Source organism: Amaranthus tricolor, chromosome 2, assembly GCF_026212465.1.
Source record: "Amaranthus tricolor cultivar Red isolate AtriRed21 chromosome 2, ASM2621246v1, whole genome shotgun sequence".
Classification (NCBI taxonomy): Eukaryota; Viridiplantae; Streptophyta; class Magnoliopsida; order Caryophyllales; family Amaranthaceae; genus Amaranthus; species Amaranthus tricolor.
The window spans coordinates 11963079-11984698 of NC_080048.1; the positions used below are offsets into that span (position 1 = coordinate 11963079).

Genomic DNA, 21620 nt, shown 5'->3' on the forward strand with positions numbered 1-21620 from the left:
GTGATTATAGATGCGAAATATTTGCATAAACACATTAATTTGGAAAAATGTTAAAATAAAAAATCGTATACTAGAACAGGCCAAGCCGTTGTAGAACGATTTGGTCCGATCCTTTCTGGTGATATAAACGGTCCGATATGATCTAGAAAATTTCCAAGCTGGAATTTTTGGTTTGATCTGATTTTAGTGTCAAACCAAACCGAACCATGTGCACCCTAAATCTCCTCTAGAAATGGACTGGAATAAGTCTCCAGACAAGCATGCTTTCCTTTTTTCCCTCTCACACCTCAATACCTCCATTCAACATTTTTTAAGCTTACCGAAGAAAGAGATTATGAGCCACACCCAACAAAATACATTGTTAAAAAGTGTAAGTAATCTTTAATATATAACAAAAAACTACATGGATAAATACATAAGTTAAACTTCAAAATGAAAGAAAAACAAGAAAAACGACTAGAAATACCACAACTCAATTCCATTTCAAGGATGTAGTTGATTGTAAATATGACACAAATGATAAATAAAAGTACAAATAACAAGTTTAAGACAAGATTTTTTACTATTTAACTCTGTACAAAGGTTCTCTCTCAGTAGCATCTCCAAAAGAGAAGGTATTCCGAGCAAACCGTTTCGCCTTCCCTCGCTTTCTAGATGGCATATGAGTATACCTTTCATTCTCTAATACTCACAAATTACAACAATGTGTATAATGGAGGCACCCGCAATCAAGCTTGGACGATGCAAACAAGGCGAGTAGTTGCAAGTATCTTTGTTCAGGATGAGAAATTAGTGCCAATGTTTGTGAAAGCCTGTTACAAAACAATGTTATACTACACCTGACTTGTTCCAGGTGCATGGTTATCAGTGATCTCCACTCTACTACTTTCACCACCAACTGAACTATCAGTCTCCTTAATCTCGAATTCCATACTTGCTGTACAGCTCTTCCTGTTCCTACGATCCTGCGAAATTCATTATTTTATTAGGTCCAATAATCACAATCAGAGCTAATGTGTGATGAAAAATGTTTAGAAGGTGCCAACGAAATTGATCAGAGAAAGATATGGACAGTTTTTGAACTTCGAAAACTTAACCAAAAAGACTGCCTAGCTAAAATTTGCTCTATAAAGTATTCTGCAATTTGGCTAGCAGTACGACATCTTACTCGGGAAACTACAACCAAAATACAAACTCAGAAAACAGGAAACATTACGAAACAGAATCAGTGAAACAAAAGTACATATTGAAATATTTTGTGTATTCCTTGGACAAAAGGTGTTATTTGGTGTTCCGTTAGGCCAAAGAAAGTAAATGCACATGGAGGATACAAAGCAATAGGCTTCAAACGAAATGACGACACAGCAATCCTGGAGTCCAAAGGTACTTGTGTGGGAGCTATGATAGAGATGAGGTGGGTAATGCAATGATGACAATGTGTTCAAGAATCAATGCTCAGCTAGTATTGCACGCAAAGGCTTGTGGAGATGAAACATGCACTCGACGCTGATTTTAGGGAGATAAGTGGAGAGGGATTGCTTGCAACTGATTAGTAAGCTATATTCTTGATTGACAGAAAGAACTTATGTTTGCTGGTGAAAGAAACTCCTAAAACTTGTGGGTAAATTGATATGTTTTAAAATATGCAGGGGTGGAGAGAAATTGTAAGAAAGGAGGCAGAAATTCCAAAGTTGAAGATGAAATGGAGGAGGGGTTCATTTTTTTTTTTTATAAAGCTAGAAGAGAAAGAAATTGTTCTAACGATATAAGATTCAAAAGTGAAAAGATAGGATTGGCGAAAATGTGAATGCTTCAATAGATGAATAGGCTGACCTTGAAAGATAAGATTCAAAACAACGATATAAGAAAGGGTTTAGGAGTTGCAAATATTGAGGAAAGATGAAAATCAATCGTTTAAGATGGTTTCGGAATGTGCAAAAATGGGATATTAGCGAGCTAGTAAGGAAGCTAGAAAGTTAAAGCTCATGATACTTAAAAAGAAGACGCGGAAGACCATAGATGACTTAGAGGACAGGGATGAAAAATGATATGAATGATCTAGACTTACAAATTGAGATGGTGGAAATTTGGAATGAATGGAGAAGAAGAATCCATGTAGACAACCATTGGAACTGATACCTTGATTCATGCCGCTATCCCAATTCTTTTGGGATTAAGGCTCGGGCATTATTGTTGTTGTTCTTTGATTGTTGTCTTGATATTATTTTTACGAATGTATTTGATTGGAAAACTACATCAAAACATGATTAAAGTAAGTCAAATGATAAACAACAACTTTAAACCTAGGGAGGCAATAACTAGCAAGACAAAAGTTGGATGATGTAAAAATCAAAAGCCCAAAAGTTGGTGGTTGTAGTCAGCAAAAGATATATCTTTTGATTATGAATACATTGTCAAAAGTTACCAACAAAAATAACATAGTGTCAAAATATACCTACAATAAATTTAAATTTGTCAAAAGCTACCAAAACTAGTTTATCTGTAAAAGACTACCAACTATTAGAAAACATTGATTTCGCCGTTAGTTTTAACATGTGCCCATCACATTTTTTTAGTCTTAATCTTCAACCTCTATATTCACCCTTTATCTTCATGCTCACTTTCTTTTTCAATCATCCATGGATTTCACCGTTTCTTAATACATTGTTCAATAAATTCTCCTTCCAAATATAGTAGTTAATATGCCATTAATAGGGCCATTGTAAGGGAATATTACATCTTTAAAGAAACACTGCTCTCCACCCTTTCATCTCACATAATTAAGTGACTTTTCATTTGGGTATGTGTGATCACCTTATTATTTATCACCAGGTGAAATGTCAATAATGCATCTTGTTGCCCCTTTTATAACCTAATACTATCGGTCAAATAATCCATTAAATTGGTTACTCACCTTGAAATCTCAACTTGCATAACAAATGCACCAAGACAATCACTTTGCCCTCTAACTCAAACAATCACTTTTTTTAAGGGTGGTAATCTCACACCAATCTAAACTAATCACCTTCCCAACCACACATCTGGATTGGAAGTATACGATTTTAGCCCCCTTCTACACTATGAGCAATTGTCTCTTTCACTCACAGAACCAAAATATATTTCTGGATTTTGCTTTAAATAGTACTTTTGTATATAGTTTTAGTTAGTATTTTGATTATATTAAATACAGTAAATACCTCATCATCTATGGAAGTTGCATATGATATTTACTTTTATGTTTTAATCAAAACAACCTTCTATTATTATAAAATAAAATTTCTCTTTTAGGCATGAACCATTAGAGAGGCATTTCCTGTTGATGGTTGATCTATTAAATATTCAAAATTTTAGTCCATCAATTGAATCTGATTAAAGCATTTGGATCTCTGATTCATCAAAATTCTTCTCTTGCGTTTCTTTTTGTGCAAACTTATTTTCCCATCCCCAAAAATCTCTTTCTTTTACTTTGGTAAACAAATCGGGAAAGCTAAAGTCCCTAAAAACGATTAAGACTTTTGTGTGTCTAGTAGCCAAAGGGAAATTGAAGATGGAGATCCTTCAGGTAAGGAGACCTTATCAAACATTAAATCCCATTGGTGTATTTTATATTCTGAGAATGGAATATATAATGATCATTTATTTCTCCATTGCAAGATAGCGAGAAAACTATGGCAAAGTTATGTCAGTACAAGGGTGAAGAATGAGTTGATACGAGAAGGGTTGGAGAAATTCTTTTGATTAACCATTTTGGTTTAGGACGGGATAATTATCTTAAAAAGATGTGGGTGATTTTTTCCTTTACCATTCTATGGTCTTAGAAAGGAATAGGAGAATTTTCAATGGCTGATTTCTAATCGTAGAGGTGCTATGGGAGAAGGTGGTCTTTTTGGCGTCACTTTGAGCTAAGGTGCATAGATTATTTAAATTGCTCTCTTGGTAATTTATGTAGAAGTAATTGGGATGTGATATTGTAGCTATCTTATTTGTTTCTTGTCCCATTGATGTATAGAGTATTTACTCATCAATAGAAGTTTCTCTTTTATCAAAAAGGTTGCGTACATCCAACCCTTCAAAACTACCGCCTTGACAGGTGCTAGGAAATGGCATTACGGTAAGGGAATGTTGTTGTACAATTTAAATTGTACGAGCATCCTCAAATTAGCATGTAACAGCAATTCTGCATATGGTCAAAGGGTATTTCATCAAGGCACTTTTTTGCAGTATGCACTTCCTCTAAGGATACATGTATAGTAATTTACAGATAGGAACAAAAAAAAAAAAAAAAAAAAAAAAAAAAAAAAAAAAAGAAGCTGTAAAATTCAAACCAGTAGAGATAATAATTTACACATTGATGAAGTTGGTCTAGAGTAGCTTAGTCACTCCTTGAAGTCTTAAACATTGTGATTTGACAATGTAATGGAACAAGATAAAATGATTAGCACACAGTGAAAACAGGAGGGGTTAATGTTGAAATTGCATATGGAATATATCAGAAGATGCACTTGGTGAGAAAGAAAGGTACCTCACGGTTCGGAACATCATCAGCTTCCAGCATTCTTACAACCTGACTCATTTTGGGTCTTTTTTCAGGGTCAGGATCAATACATCGTAGAGCTACCAGAAGCGCACGTTTCAGAGCTCGAGTTGTAGGCTTAACTTCAAGATTAGGATCCACAACTTCCTCAGCCCTTCTAGTCCCCACCATTACTTTCAGCCACTCAACAAGATTGACCTGCCATTAAAAATATTAGAATCGAGAAAAATAGTGCACAAATGTTTGAGTTCATTGTCGGAAATCAGAACTCAATTTGTCTTTCTTGGCAAAAAGAGGCAAAGTATAAGGAAAGCATCTACTGACAATTAGTTTTGGAAATGGAATGAGCTTTGGTTAAATATAGAAACTGATACCTCATTGGCAGGACGACTATAATCTACAGGGTCCCTAGCAGTTATAGCTTCTAAAAGCAAAACGCCGAAACTGTAAATGTCACTTTTCTCATTCAATAATCCACTATTTGCATATTCTGGTGCAACATACCTGTAGTTTAGTAAATTTGTCATCAACAATATATGAAGTTGCCCCTTAATAGCTTGAAAGTTGGAAAGTTAAACCAAGAAAAAAATTAACAAGATTAAGAAACTAACCCGAAAGTCCCCATTACTCTTGTGGTTATATGACTTTCTCCTGAATCCAAGAGCTTAGCCAATCCAAAATCAGAAACTTTGGCGTTGAAATCAGTATCAATCAAAATATTGCTCGATTTTATGTCTCGATGGACAACTTTTGGTTCAATTGACTCATGCAAATAGGCAAGCCTGTAACAAACAGACATGATTTAATAACATTGTTAGTTTACAATAGTACTAGGCAGTTTTTCTAAATCAACTCGCCAATATAGAATCCAGTCCGTTACCACAATCTTTTCTTTAGCCTTTTTTATTTAAAAAAAAAAACCAACAGAAATATTTTTGCAAAGAATATTGAACTCTACTAGCAGACTTACGCTTTGGCCGTCCCAAGAAGAACTTTAATGCGAGCCTCCCATGTAAGGAAACCATGCTGACGCATAGCTCCATGAAGCCATTGTTCCAAGTTGCCATTGTTTACATATTCATAAACAAGCATCCTGAACAATCAAAACAAAATAAGTGGCATTTATACTTGGGCCAACGAATGAATGCTCAATAGCAGATATACTTTGCAAATAGCCAAATACTTGCAAGCGTTAAGGCACTCGACAATAATTATAAAAAACAATTCACATAGAGAAAGATGGTGAGTCACCTATGAACTCCTTCGATGCAATAACCCAAAAGGCGTACTAAATTCTTGTGTCGAACATGACCTATAGCTTCGACTTCTACCCTAAATTCTTTCTCGGCTTGTCCCCTGTCAATAACCAATCAATTACAGACTAAAGTTAGAAAGATAGCATCAATAAATGTGGGCGTTCACAAGCTTGTGTCTCCGAAATATGCTTACAAATTATTGACAAGTCTCTTAACAGCCACTTCACTTCCATTGATCAAAAGCCCTCTATAGACAACACCATAGCCACCTTCGCCTATAATATTATCCGGAGAAAATTTATTTGTTGCCATTTCAAGATCCCTAAGTGTAAACCAGTGTCCCCAACCAAGATGTGATATCTCTGGCAACCCAATCAAAGGGGAGGCAGTTACAACTCCATAAGATGATGGAACATGCTTCGGAATGGTGCCAAAACTTCCATCTTCTCCGGAATGTGAGCTATATGCCCTATCATGATGATGTATAGAACTACATTGGCTTATTGTGTCAACATCACTAGACTTAGTCCTGCCCAAATATGCTAACATCTTCCCTGAATTTGCGTCACACGATTTATCGTGTACATGAAGCGATAAACTATCATGATGTTCATGAGGATTCGGTACCCCGATTCTGTCAACCCTAATATCCTTTGGTACATTAGGAATCTGAGGAAGAGAGAACCTATCTAGCCTTCTTCTTGATTTTTTTCGGCATGCCACCCAAACGGATAATATACAAAGAATGAAAACTATAAACAATCCTACACATAAACCAATTAACACCCAAAGCTTAATACCAAGACCTGTCTTCTGTGAAAGTTTTGCACTCAATGAACCATCTGATGACATTATGAAGATTCCAATCCAACAATACCAGAACCAATTAGCTTTGCTCTTATTGAATTTACTAATTGCACAATTTACACATCTTCACCTGTTACATCATAAAGTCTGGATTTAAATCTTTAAAAATTAAAATTCCCATTGTTCATCAGTCAAAAAAAAAAAAAAAAAACAGAAACTGATATAATGATTCCAAAAAAACTATTAAGAAACGGCCAAAAACCTTATAATGCTTGAAATTAAAAATAAAAGAAAGAGAACATTGAAAAAAATTAGTTCACTATTACATAGATCTAAAAAGATGTAATTCTAGGATACACTATACTAGAGTAATAGTGAAAATTATTTACATTACTTCTATTATAGCGTAAATGTTGAAATAGAATTCGCATCACTTGTAATTGAAGTCAATGTGCAAAAAGGATCAAAAAAGAAAGGGAATTCAACAACTAGGAAACATTTTACAAAGAATAAGAAATAAAAAAATTTAACAGTAGTTTCATGAATGAAGAAAAGCATTTTACCTTTTTGCAGTGTGATCAAATCTAACTTGTTTGATCTTCTTCCTTAAGCACCCAAAGAAACATACAAGGGCTTGCTTTAAACCTAAATAAAACTCAATAAGCATAGATAGAGCAATGTAGACCTAAAGTAAGCAGTAACCAATAAAGATTGACAACTTTGAAGGATGAGTGAATTTGAAGGATTCAAAGAAAACCCAAAAAAACAATGATAGAGAAAAATGACCCACAAAAGATTTCTAATTGCTCAAGCTAAATGTGAAAAGGAAGACAAAACCCAAAAGGTATTACTTTTTTTAATAGTGGGTTCAATTTCCAAGCTTGAATGGGAACCAATGAATGTTAAAATAGAAAAGTATTCTATTCTAATTCCAATAAATAGTAAAGGGATCTATCTAAGGAAGTTTAAAAACATCAATGGAGGAAATTAAACCCAGAAAAGATAGGACTATAAGTGTAAAGAAACAGTGAATTTGAGGAGATTTGTATGCATATACTGAGAATGCAAGTAAATTCTAATAGAAAAAGGAGAAGAGAAGGAAAAGGGAAAATGGATGAGATTATGAAGGATAAAGATACAAAAGAGTACTCCTATTAGAGAAGAAAGAGAGAATGGTGGGGTTAGAAAGAGAGTCAAACTACTCTAATGAAAAAAAAAAGAAAAAGAAAAAAAAAAAGTTGAGAAGCCCAGCTGGAGGGAGGCGATGACAAAAATTATACATTCCACCTGTTAATGTGGAGTTTACTACGTGGTCACTTTGATTCTTAGATTTTTGTTTATCAGGACTCAGGAGGAGCGTCTAATCTATCACTTTCTATGGGTCAGGATGACTTATGAGTATGACGTACTCCTGCTCGGAGTTACTTAAAATACGTCCTATGATTTAAATATTTGATATTTTTTCGACTTTGTAATTAAATTGATTTGGCTTGATTTTAAAATATATTTACAATTAATTTAGATATAAAATTTGATTTTAAATTAATACAAAATATTTAAATTTAAAATCGACAAAATTATTTGATGTTCACCGCTACTCATGTGGGATACTTCTATATTGTTGGTTTTTAGGTCATCGAATCTCAGTACTTCCTAACCAATAATGGGGTATTTAAGGATTTGTTGGTCAAATATGAATTATTTAAGCCTTTTATTTGAGCATTGTGATTCCTGCGTCATCTTTTTAATTATTTCGTCATTTTTTTAATAAAATTACTAAAATGTCATTAATTAATAATTTTTTATAAAATATTTCTATCTTACTGACTTAGGATTTAAAATATGGGGTTGCAAAATTAATAAAAACGTATTAATTCTCATTAATAACTAAATTATAACTTGAAAGACAACAAAATAAATAAAGTAAAACGTAGACAAAACTCAATTGACTCATTAAAAGAACTAACATTTCTTGATTATTTTTAATTTTATTCATGAATAACAATCAATGAAATCATACACAAATACAAATACAAATTCTAATTCTAAATTGAAATTATTATAATTTAAAGCAAATAAAATTAAAATTATTTTAATTTGAAGAAAATTAAATTTCTAATTCATGAACAAATAATATCGAATCATCATAATCGGTGTATCCCCCACATAAATACTATGGTTAGGGTTTGAGGAGGAAAGGAGTGCGACAACTCTTACCTATAAAAGAGGATGCGGCCAAAGAGTCTCTCGGCTAGAAATTGATCCATAAAATGATATGCTCCTACAACGAAGAAGGATTAGTGAAACTTAAACTGCCAATTTGTATCTTAATATACAAGTTTGACCCTTAAAATATATATAGATAAATAAAAATAAATAGATAAAAACAAGTAAAAGAATAATATGTAAAGGCAAAGACAAAAACAAGAATAAAAACAAGAACAAATAATATTGAAATCATACACAAATAAAATTGAAATTATCATAATTTAATTAATCATATTAAAATTATACCCAAATGAAATCATACTCAAATTCACAATACAAAACTTAATTAATTACTAAATTTTAATTCAATTTTAATATTTTACCTAATTTAATTCTGGGAGGATTGGAGTGTCTAGAATAGAGCAAGAGGCCAAGACCAAGTCAGCCAGTGGCAATGGTACATTGGTACATCAGGCAGGCGACAACAATGGTTTGGTGTTGTGGTGCAGACTTTCGAATTCAAAAACAGAGAATTGGGAGGAAGACATTGTCGAAAAACGGGAGAATTAATGAAATTGAATAGTCATTAATTTTCTTACTTTAATAGTCATTTATTGTAATTGCTCTAATAAAGTATTAATTTTGATAAAGGTATACATTATCAAATATGAATGATGTAGCTTATTGGTATCGAAGTGGGATTAATTATCAAATATTTGGCAGCAAGTCATGAGTTTGAACACTAAGTATAAATTTCTTGAAAAACATTTTAATGAGGTTACATATGCAACCTCATCACCTTAACTAGGTCCGCCTATGTCTCGCTCTATAATACTTCTATATCTCTAAGAACAACTAATTCTCTCTAAAAAAAACTTGTAGATTCAAAGTATAGGAACTTCAATTCTTATCGACAATTTGAGGTAATTTCAAATCTGTTCTTCGTTCATCTTTTTTTTTAATGGAAAATAAGGGTCAGTCATGTGAAACGCACGACTGAACAGCGGAGGAGTCGCACAAAATGCACGACTAAATCGCGACCCAGTTGTACGTTTTGCGCGACTTCTCCGTGGTTCAGTCACGCATTTCACATGACTGGCTTCCCTTTTTTGAATTTCAAATTAACAATCGTAATCGATGTTTATAGAATAATTTTGGTGATCAAATTCATCAGCAATATTGTTTCGATGTTGAATTTTAGTTTAGAGAGTATTTTTAGAGAAAAATTAGAGGGATTTAAAAGCGATATTCGAAATTTGTTCATCCTTATTTTAATATTTTATTATTACTTATGGTTCCTACATATTTTCTAATACCTTAATTGTAACATATTCATTTTGTTTATGATCCTCACGTGTTTCTCAATAATTTTATTTAAATATTTTTTTAAATATTTTTTTAATAGTTGTGGTTAGGGATGGGCATGGGTCGTATCCGCGTCGGGTCCAACTAGACCCAATTCAAGATTCTAATTTTTTTTATTGAACCCAGACCTGGACCCATATCCGTATATATATATATATATATATATATATATATATATATATATATATATATATATATATATATATATATATATATATATATATATATATATATATATATATATATATATATATATATATATATACATATATATTTTGATTTATCACCCGTCATGTGCTTGAAACACCTACTGTCGAGATACCATGAGTTGTTTCCGCTCACTAGAACCTGCAAAATAGATTAGTTGTTAGAATCAAGAACCCAGTCTACCTTGGGTTCCTGGTCGATTAGACATGAATCAAATTTCTTTACCCAAATGCGATCAACATAAATTTTGTTAAAATTATCATGTTGTTCCCTTTTGGCACATTAATATTTTTGGTGTCCAGTTTTTCCACAAAAGGTACAGACTTTACTATTGGGTAAGTAGACATAAATCTTTTTCCTTTTATTATTCTTATTGTAACCTAGGCCTTCAGTACTTTTTGTTCTAGCATGTAGAATCCATTTAGGTACATCTTTGAGTTTCCCTTTTTCTCTTGAATTTAATTCAAGTTTTAGTTTTTCATTTTGGGCTTTACTAGATTCTAAATATACTTTTAATTTATTTAAGTCAGTACTGAAATCGTGAACGATTATATCATTTAAGTCTTTGTTTAAGCCTAGTAATTTATATTGAATTAACTTAACATTAAGAATAATGTTCTCTTATTTTACCCTTTTCAATCTTCCTTTAAGGTGTGTTTTGATCTAGCAAATTAAAGAATTTATTTTGAGCATCAAATATAAAAAAAATTAGATAGGAAACATGGTCTTTACTAAACTTTAGGTCTTTCTCAATTTGGAGACACTTAACATTATTTTCTTCTAATTTTTCCTGTGTCTCCATAAGCAACTCAATTAATTTATGTTTATCCATACTAAATAAATATTTAAGATATGAACTAGAAGACATTACCTCCTTTCCTTTAGAGTTCATGGTCTTGCTATCGTGTGAAGCCATGACACATATATTGGCTGGTTTTTCTTCTACGGGGTTCTCTGCTTTTCTTCCCTTTCGGATTCTCCCCATGCAACAATCATAGCTTTGTGAAACTCGATTTTGCTGAGGTTTCCTTTCATCGGTAGTCTTCCTGTTTCCCTTGCCTTTCCCTTGCCTTTTCAATTTTCCATGTTGGGTAGTCTTTGATGAAGTGATCAGTACTTCCACACTTGTGGCATTCGTAGTCGGACTTGGTGTTTGAAGGTTTCTTGTCTTTGTTGTTTCTTTGATTAGTATATCTGTTGTTGCTAAAGGATTTATTAAACCTTCGCATCAACATAGCATCCTCCTCTTCATCATATTCTGACTCTTCTTCTTCATTTACTGCCAGAGCCAAACCTTTGTTCCTGGAACTGTCAGTTGTTCCCAGATGTATTCGTGAGTCATAAGGGAACCAACCAGCTCTTTCAAATTGAACTTTGTGAAATCTTTTGAATCCTGGATGGCTCTGACTTTGGCCCTCCAGAGAGGGAGACTACGTAAAATTTTTCTAACCTGTTCATCAATGGGAATATTTCTTCCAAGAGAGACAAGTTCATTAGTAATATTGGTGAACATAGTAAACATCTGTTGGATGCTTTTTCTAGGTTCCACAATGAACCGTTCATATTTAGACATCAACAAATCTATCTTGAAACGTTTTACTTCACTAGTACCCTTGTGGGTAACTTCCAACATATCCCAAACTTGCTTGACGGATTTGCAACCCATAATACGATTATGTTCATTTGGTCCAATTCCACAGTGAAGTAGTTTAATGGTAAGAGCGTTCATTTCCATTTTTTAAAAATCTTCCTTTTCATATTCTGTTATAGGTTTTGGAATTATTTCATTATTGGAATTTGTAGTAGTTACCTCAAAATCTCCAGTTTCGATAACTCTCCATACCTGATAATTTTCGGCTTTGATGAAAAAATCCATTCTATTTTTCCAGTATGTGTAGAACTTACCATCGAACATTGGCGGCCTTTGAGTAGAGTACCCCTCTTCCATTCGTTCATTCATATTCATCATCTCTAAAATACCACGATTTCACTCTTAGGATTTCCTGATCTAAAAAAGAACAGGGATCTGATACTAATCGTAGAAACGCTTAGAGATAACGTACAAGAGGGGGGGCAGAGGTAAATTGTTGTTTGATAAGTTTAAGCGTTTTTGCCCTGTTTTTTCGGAATTAAAAACTTGAACTTTGTGCACAAACTTAGAAAGAGATAACACAATTTTTACGTGGAAATCTTCTAGGCCTAAATAGTAGGAAAAACCACGACCCTCCGGGATTTCAAATTCTCTACTATGTTTCAGGCAATTCGTTAAAATTACATAAAACAATTAAAACTAGGCTAACAATTCACTTTCTCTTTCTCCCCTAGACTTCCCCAAGTCTAGTTATAATAATTCTCTCAAAAACCCTTTTATAAGGGCCAAAAACCTAAGGATAAAATTAATAATTTACACAAGAAATACTTCTAAGTTAACTGGCAATGTAGGAGCAAAGTATATTCCTCGTTAATTTTCTACACAAAAATAACTGGTTAAAAATCACTTCCTTTTATATAGGGAAGTCACGTAGCTTAGAAAGAAAAATAACTACCCACTTTATCCTTAATCCTAAAATTAAGGAAGAATAAGTGGAACTTGTTTTGCAAGTAATAAAGCTACGGTTTAAATTTTTTAAATAAGGCAAATTAATTTTTCTTGAATAAAACCCAATAGCTCAAGCCTATTAATGTGGAGAATAATTAGGAAAAGTTTTCTCTACCACTTTAGAAAGTGTGACGGTTATCAAAAATAGTTATAATTAAAATTCGTTTGTCAACTAACTCATTAATATAATTATGCACCAAATTAATCTTACCCATACATCAACTAAGAAAAACCAAAAAATACTTTCTTCGTAACTTTTCCGTTGACGCTCATTCTTCCAGACTTGAATCTTGGAAACAGGGCACTGTCTCCACTCATCAATTAGTATCTTTCAAACTATCAACTTAGGAACAATAGACCTCCTGTCTATATTTGACATCCTACAACGATTTTCCTATCTAACTTCCTTGGATATCTTAGACATGTACAAAATCCATATACCAAGTCTTAGGTACTATCAACGATCCTTATCAAGACCGTATATCGACCTGCACACAATCTCTAAAATACAGTTGTTTATATTAAGTGTAGTCATCATCAAAACTTAGCTAAAAGGGCCAACAATAGAAATATAGGAATAAGTAAGAGGAGAAAGTAGGAAGTAGAGAAAACAAAAAAATCTTCGAATAAAAATGGGACGGGGAATGGAGAGCTTTGTGAATTTGTTTTGTTTTGGTTAATGTTTTGTGTACTTAATATGTAAAGAAGTTCACTTATGACATAAAGCTGTGTACTTTCCATTTTTATTGTGGCTTTTTATTGTGTGTTTGTTCGCATCGCAATTCATAGTTTATTATAAATAGAAGAAGTCTATTTTTGATACAAACACACAAGTTTAATGAATCAAAAGAATATTGTGTTAAATATAATTGATGGGATTTAATTTCCCAAATACAATTTACTACAATAAGTTATCTGCACACAAGAATGTTATACTTTCTACTTTGGTTTTTAAAGGTATACATTCTACTTTTAGTTTATAAAGGTTAAGTTCTATACTTGATTCATAAATTTTACTATGAAAATTCTCTCAAAGCTATGCTCAAAATAGATGTGAATGTGTTTAATATTGCACATCATGTGGATTCAAGTCCCATGTAGCCTAGATAAACTATGGGGCTTTTATGATTTTTTTTATAATTAAATGAAATAATTAAAGATCAAAAATCATTTAGGCTAGCTAGTAAACGGTCATTAGCAAGTCATTTCACCGTAATCCAATTGCTTGGGATAAATGAAATAAATTTCGATATTTTGATAGTTGTAACTTACAAAAGTCCATAACCTGAAGGTTTACAAAATATTTTATATATATATATATATATATATATATATATATATATATATATATATATATATATATATATATGTATATATATATATATGTATATATATATATATATATATATATATATGTATATATATATATATATATATATATATATATATATATATATATATATATATATATATATATATATATACTAATTTTTATGAATATAAAATATTAAATTCAATAAGACATTTATAATATCTCATAGTAGTGGAAAATAAAATTAGGGTGTCCGCCACACTCAAAAAGTGTAAGGTGTCAAAACAAACATTTTAAATTAATATAGTTTAAGAAAAATAAATGTCCTAATACTAATTTATTAAAATATTCTCATGACGTATGATTTACGTCGATCAACCCCCATGCATTAACATGTCATAGAACTTATAATTACCTGTGAAAAACGAAAAAAAATACAAAATATGAGGCACAACTAAGTCAATAGTTACTCTAACATGTCAAACTGTTTATACTTGAAACCATTTGACTTTAAAATAATAATATGTTGTAATTTTGAAAATCCATAAAATACTTTCATAAGTATACAATTATTCTTTAATAAATCGAAATATACAATACGTGCAATATAAAACCATGGAGTAGTCTCACTTTGTTAAGTTACACACGATGAGTTATGAAAAGCTTTGCCACATAACAAAATGAGTTATGAAAAGATCAATTGTCTTAACACAAAAAAAATAATTAGCCGCTATATATTAGTAAGAACTAAGAATAGCAAGTCAAAGTGAGAGCTTATTACTAGTGCATATTGGAAGAAAGAGGTAAGAACATTTAACCCATTGTTTTTTTAAATCAAACATCAAAATTAAAGTAATATATTTGAGATCAAAAAGAACTAATAGTTGTATGTTAACTTTTTGTGACTAATTAAGTGAAGTATTTACAGTGATTTAGTATTTGAATTATATATAAAAAAATGTTAGAAGAAATAAGGAAAAAAAATTGTTTTTAGAAAATAAACAAAATCGGGTTGGAACCGGATCACAATTTTAGGTATCCGAAAAAGCGGGTACCCGGATTTCCAGATCCGGGGCCAGTATCCGGTTTTGAACACCCCTAGCTGTTGGGGTGCACGAAAACACAGCAGAAGTTGCTGTTTAGGAAGGGAGAAATCGCAGTTGTTGCTGCTGCCAAGCGGGAGGAGGAAGGTGCATTGGCTGCTATTAGTGGGAGTGAGGGCTGTCGGCTGCTGTCTTGGTGGCTGTGGCGGCTCACAAAGAGGTGAGGGAAGAGAAAAGGAGAGGCAAGGAAGGAGATGGCAACCGTGGGTTTTGCAAGGTGAGGGAAGGGTTATCTCACTTAAAACCCTAATTCATCTTTTTTATTTTGTTTATTCATTTATTTATTTATTTATCTAGATTCATCTTCTTGCGATGGACCTTCGTGTGCTCACAAATTTTAATAAAAAAATAATTTTAATTTGAACCTCTTTAGTTTAGTAGTCGCAGATCTATTTTTAATCTAAATCTGTCAATATCTAAATTCTTTTGTGAATGAAATTTATTGAGACTAACTCAAAATAAATTAATATATTTATAAAATCTCCAAAGTGATAATAATAATAATAATAATAATAATAATAATAATAATAATAATAATAATAATAATAATAATAATAATAATAATAATAATAATAATAGTAATTAATGATGTCATAAAATAACGAGGTGTTGCACGGAGGCAACCGCTTATAAACCTCTTCTGACAGATCACTGTGTAAGAAGGCATTGTGAACATCCATTTGGTGCAATTTCCAATTTTTGGCAGCATCAACAGATAGAAAAGCACATACCGTGGTCATCTTGGCTACTGGTGCAAAAGTATCAATGTAATCAATACCAAATACCACTAGGCGAGTTTTAAGACGTTCAACAGTGCCATCAGAATTGTAATTGATCTTGTAGACCCATTGACTACCAAGAGCCTTCTTACCGGGAGGAAGACTGGTAATGCGTCAAGTACCATTAGCTTCTAGAGCTTGAATCTCCTTTCTCATAGCAGCTTGCCAACCTGGATCTTTCATGGCTTCTTTGAAAGATCAGGCTCCACAGTTGACAAAATAGCTGTAAGAAAATGTCTATGGCCAATAGAAAACAATCACAATTAACAAAGTGCGCTATAGGATAAAATGTACCTGAGGACTGAGCAGGAATGGACAGGTGAGAAGAAGAGGATGGACTAACTTTCCTTATAGTGTTCTTGACACAACCCCGTAACTTTGTGGAAGGATAACTTATACGCTTGCCTTTTCCTTTTTCTTCACAACCTAAAACATTAGGAAGTTGTTGGCTCGTATCATTGCAAACTATGGAGCTCCCTGGACCAAAACCATTATCGATGCCTAAGGAAGTTGTTGGCTCAATATTAGAATTAAAGGTTGACACAACCATTTAACTAGGCTCAGTAGCACAAACATCAATAGGCCTTTCCTCTACTACTGGCCCAATATTCGCAAGTGCGGAATACCCAGAAGGAGAAGGAGTTTCCAACCCATTTAAGTATCCACAACAGGTTGATGAACATCAAGTAACGTAGGCAAAATAATGTCATCGAAGTTAGTAGCAACAATGTGAGGGGATGAAGAAGATGTAGTAGGATTATGGGCAAAAGAAAATTTAGTTTCATAAAAATGCACATCTCTAGAAACAAAATAGTTCCCCGTTTCAAGATTATATAATTTCCAACCCTTTTTTCCATATGGATATCCAACAAAGATACATTTTCGACTTCAACTAGAAAATTTTCCTCTCTTGGAATGATGATCATAGAATGATGATGATCATAAACATCCAAAGACCCGCAAATCATAGAAAGAAGGAGAAAAGTCAAATAAAACTTCATACAAAGTATTAAAATCAAACACAGAGGATGGAGTTCTACAAATAAAACAGCTAGCGGCCAAGATACAATCACCCCAAAATCGTAGTGGTAATTTGTTTACCATCCGGAAGACCAATAGGACAATGGTTAATATCCCGAGTATGGACTAATAATTCATGATTTCCAGTGACATGATGAGACGCACCAAAATCAAGGAGCCAAGATACAGAAGGCTCACCCCTCAAATGATCACGAGATTATTATATCGTCGAACTAGCAAGATCTATAAGAAGTTGTCCTTTAGTAGATGTGAGACCAAAAATATTCGAAGAATGAGATAAAGGGTTGTCTTATCGTTAGTAGTGTCAGCACTTATTACACCGCCACCCCCCGTTTATTACCATCACCACTTGATCTTTTATATTTCCACCACTCTCGCAAGCCATGTTTTTCCCAACAATTATCCACACCATGTCCACGACGATAACAATAATTACAAAATAAATTGGATCTAGAATGTGAATAATTGGAAAAGGCATCGGATTTCATCATCAAGAATTGTATTGTTGACTCAATTAGGAACGGGAACAGCAACAAGAGGGGGTGGGTGAATTGTTGTTGTTACTAGTTTAAGCGTTTTTGCTCTGTTTTTGCGGATTTAAATAAAATAAATAAAGCTTAAACTTAGAGCAAAATAATAAAAGAGACAAACAACTTTTTCGTGGAAACCTTCCGGGCCTAAACAGAAGGAAAAACCACGACCCCTCGGGATTTCTAAATACTCCACTATGTTTAAGGCAATTAGTTACAATTACAATAAACACCTTACTTCACTCGAAGCGAATCAACTAGGCCAACTCTTCTCTCTCAAATAGCTTTACTCAAAGCAACAAACTTAGGTTCACTAAAGCTAAACTCCACACTAACTTCACTCAAAGCTATCAAATTCCCCCTTAGACTCACCCGAGTCTAATTACAAGTACTCTCAAAAACCCTTACAAAAAGGAATAAAATTCTCTAAAATAAAATCAATGAGTTGCACAAGAAAATATTATGAATTAATTGGAAATTTTAAAAGTAAAATTTTCCTTCTAAATTTCCAAAAATAATCGCATGAAAATAACTAAGTTCATACATTACACACTATGAGGAACAGCCGAATTCATTAGCTATTTATAAAAAATTAAATCTCTAAGAATAAGGAATATTCCAATCCATTATTCCTTATCAAAAAATCATGGGAATAATGTGGATTAAACTACCAGACGGTTATTTCCACAAGACTTGAATAAATCAAGCATACTGTTAAAACAACAATAACCGCTGTTCCCTAATAATAGGTTTTGTTCCCTTAAGCAGCAGTTTCTTCAGCAACAGTTCCTGTTCCCATAATAACGGTTGGAACTTTATGCTAAATATGGAAACGGTTGGACTTTACTAAAAATAGAAACGGTTGGACTTTACTAAAAAGAGAGAAGGTTACCTATTACTAATATTAGGGACGGTTACCTTTAGCTAATAATAGCTAAGGATCCCTTAAAATAAGCTGTTGTTCCTTCTTAGCTAAATATAGTCATTTACTAAACATAGATCCTAAAATAAAGGATTTTTATTTAGAAACTCATACGTAAAGTAATTTTGAAAACATTTTGCCAATGAACTATAATAATTAATAAATGCAACAAATTAATTTAATTAATACATTAACTAAAAATAATAAAAATCAAAATTATTAGTTAACGTTGGCTGACTTAAGTTTAGGAACAGTGCGATGTCTCCAAATTCCAGTTTTTCTAGAACATCCAACTTGAGAACAGTAGACTTCCTGTCTCCATTTTACATCCCAAGTGATATACTCTTCTAACATCTCTTGAATCCTTTTGACACGTACATTTCCATGAACTAAGCCATAGGTACTATCAACGATCATAATTACAATCGGATATCGACCTACACACAATCTCTAAACACATATTTGCTTAAGTGTAGTCATCATCAAAACTCAAGAGGTCCAACAAATTCCCCCTTTTTGATGATGACAAACTTTTAAACAAACTTAAAACAAAATAGAGTAAAACCAATGTTGAAGAGCATGTTAGAGATTAAAACAACTCTTCTTATCTTAGTAAATATAATTTACCATGCATATCATGAATCAAATTACTCTAAAAATAAACACAACAAAAACTCATACAATTTCAGCATAGAACATAAGCAATGATGTAAAATTTAGAACAACAATCAGAGCATGTAGATCAGAGCTTAAAAAAACAGATCAGAATCATAATATTTGAACATGTAGAGCAGATTATATCAACGCAAGCATCAGAGCATGTAAAGTTAACAAAAGATTAACTATACTATCAGAAAATTAAGACAGCATCAACAAGCAATAAACAGCACACAGCCACAGACAGCCACAACCTTAGATCATGAATCATAACCTTAATCCTAATGTCCAACATAATAGATTTAATCAGAGCTAAGCATACTCAAGCATTATTTAAGTTTGTGTCAAATATTCCCCCTTTTGACATCATTCAAAAAGAATTGGAGCAATCAAGCCACAGCACTAAGCACATAGACATAGTCAAAGAGAGAATGAGGATGCACAAATTAAAAAGCAGTAACAATGAATGCAAACAAGATCAGCTATGATTAATCTTCATAGGTAATTAGTAGCATAAAAGAAAATGTAGTTCATAGTATGAATGAGATAAACTGTACCCCAGCTGGTACAATGGAAAAGCAAAAAAAAATTGTTTGATAAACAGTACAGATCAACAAATAAGAAGATATTAAAAAGTATCAGGAGGAATTAAGATGCAGGAGCTTCATCATCCACATATTCTGTCTCCACCTCTACTGTGTCGAGTTTGGCCCCTAAACGTGCTTCCATTTGGTCCATTTGAGCAAATAGTGAGGCTATAGAGACACAAATTTCATCTTTAAAAACAAGGAAGCTGGACTGCAATTTGGTAAGTTTCAGGAGAATGAAGGATAGAAGAGCTGTTGGAACTGTAGTGTCACCTAAACCTTGATTTGGTGATGTGTGTACTGGTGGTGGTGATGATGGTGGTATAGGTGACTGTGGTGGTGAAGAAAAGTTATGGGATGAAGGTGTGGTCGGTTTAGGTGAGGACGGATGGCTTGGTTCAGCTGTTGTGTATGAGGTTGAGTCATCGTCATTAATAACAACAGGTTTTTTGCCTTTGGAAGCTAGTCTTCGACTCTTCCTAGGGGTTGAACCAGAATGTTGCTTGTTAGGCAAAGAACCCTCCTCATTTTCCTCTTTATCTTCTTCCACAGCTTCCTTCACAGTATCCTTCTCAGCTTCCCCCTTACATGAACTTTCTTCCTGTTCCTTATCAGAATGCCCTTCTACCTTCTTAGTGGCAGAGGGAACAGGCTCTTGTTCCTCCTTATTTAATTCCTCCTCCTCAACTTTTTCTTCATTTTCACCTTCATTGGTGCCCTTTTTGTTGTCAGAAATCACATCAGATTGTTCACAAATATTTTCAAGAGTCCCATTTTCATTTAATCTAAGATGCAAGTTATTCAGACACTTAACACCTATTTTGTTATTTGGAACCATGAGATAATTTTAACCTTCAAGAGGAACACCTAGCTTCCTAAAGATCCATGTCACAAACCACCATATCCTATCACATACCCTTTTGAAATACAGTCACTCAAATGAGAGATCATCAAAAAGGGAAAGTTAATTTTGATGTTATTAGCCATACAGTATATTAATGTAACATCTCTTAAACTAACCTCACTGCGTTTGGATGTGCGAGGAAAAATGAATCTTCGTGCTATATTATGTAACAGTTTGTGCATAGGAGACAATACATTGTGGCTAACCTTTCTCCTTTTTTCATTTATCCCCAAATACTTCCAGACAACCTTCTCATCAATTCCAGAAAAAACGATTTTTAACCCAACAATGTATACATCAAATCCAGTGGAGGGTACACCTAACCATCCTCCTAAAATCAAACTATTAAATTCAATTTTGATCTCCTTAACAACACTCGTACAGACGCCATTGTCAAAAGAAAAGTTTGAAACAAACTCACGCATCAATTCTGGGTACATTGGGTTACAGCAGTGTTCTGCCATCAAAGATTCCCAAAATTGATTTTGTAAGATTGCGTGTAATTGAGGAAAGAAATTGGATTCATACCATTGCTTGTCAAGTCTGAAACCAACAATCATTTCTTTGGATAATTCTTCAGCGCTGACAGGAACAGCAACTTTTACCCTTTTTGACGAAGTTGAGGACGATTTCTTCACTGTAGAGTCTCTCTTTCTCTTTTTGATTGCATGCATTCCAGAGGCAACCAGGGTTCCCAGTTGTTCCCTTGAAGAAGACTCAGTTGCAGTGATTAGAGGTGTAGGATGAATAATTCTTAAAGGTTTGGGTTATTTCATCTTGGGTGTACGGCTCTTGGTTTTCATGGCGAT

The 21620-nt window shown here is 33.1% G+C and overlaps 1 protein-coding gene across 3 annotated transcripts; it reads right to left on the reverse strand.

Moving 5' to 3' along the window:
• Nucleotides 1-363: 363 nt before the first annotated feature.
• Nucleotides 364-7885, reverse strand: LOC130802953 (probable receptor-like protein kinase At2g42960). Of its 3 annotated transcripts, none has more exons than XR_009039840.1 (9): nt 7161-7778; nt 5984-6727; nt 5786-5890; nt 5505-5627; nt 5146-5316; nt 4909-5038; nt 4523-4732; nt 2069-2251; nt 829-965 (listed from the first exon to the last, which is right to left on the reverse strand). XR_009039840.1 is itself a non-coding variant. In XM_057667089.1 (8 exons), exons 2-8 carry the CDS (start codon nt 6640-6642, stop codon nt 834-836), a joined length of 1530 nt encoding a protein of 509 aa, XP_057523072.1. In that variant the 5' UTR covers nt 6643-6727; nt 7161-7885; the 3' UTR covers nt 364-833. The 3 variants fall into 3 exon arrangements, 1 of the variants encoding a protein (XP_057523072.1); XR_009039838.1 differs by having other exon boundaries at nt 950-965; nt 2140-2251; XM_057667089.1 differs by lacking the exon at nt 2069-2251 and having other exon boundaries at nt 364-965; nt 7161-7885.
• Between the last annotated feature and the right edge of the window lie 13735 nt (nt 7886-21620).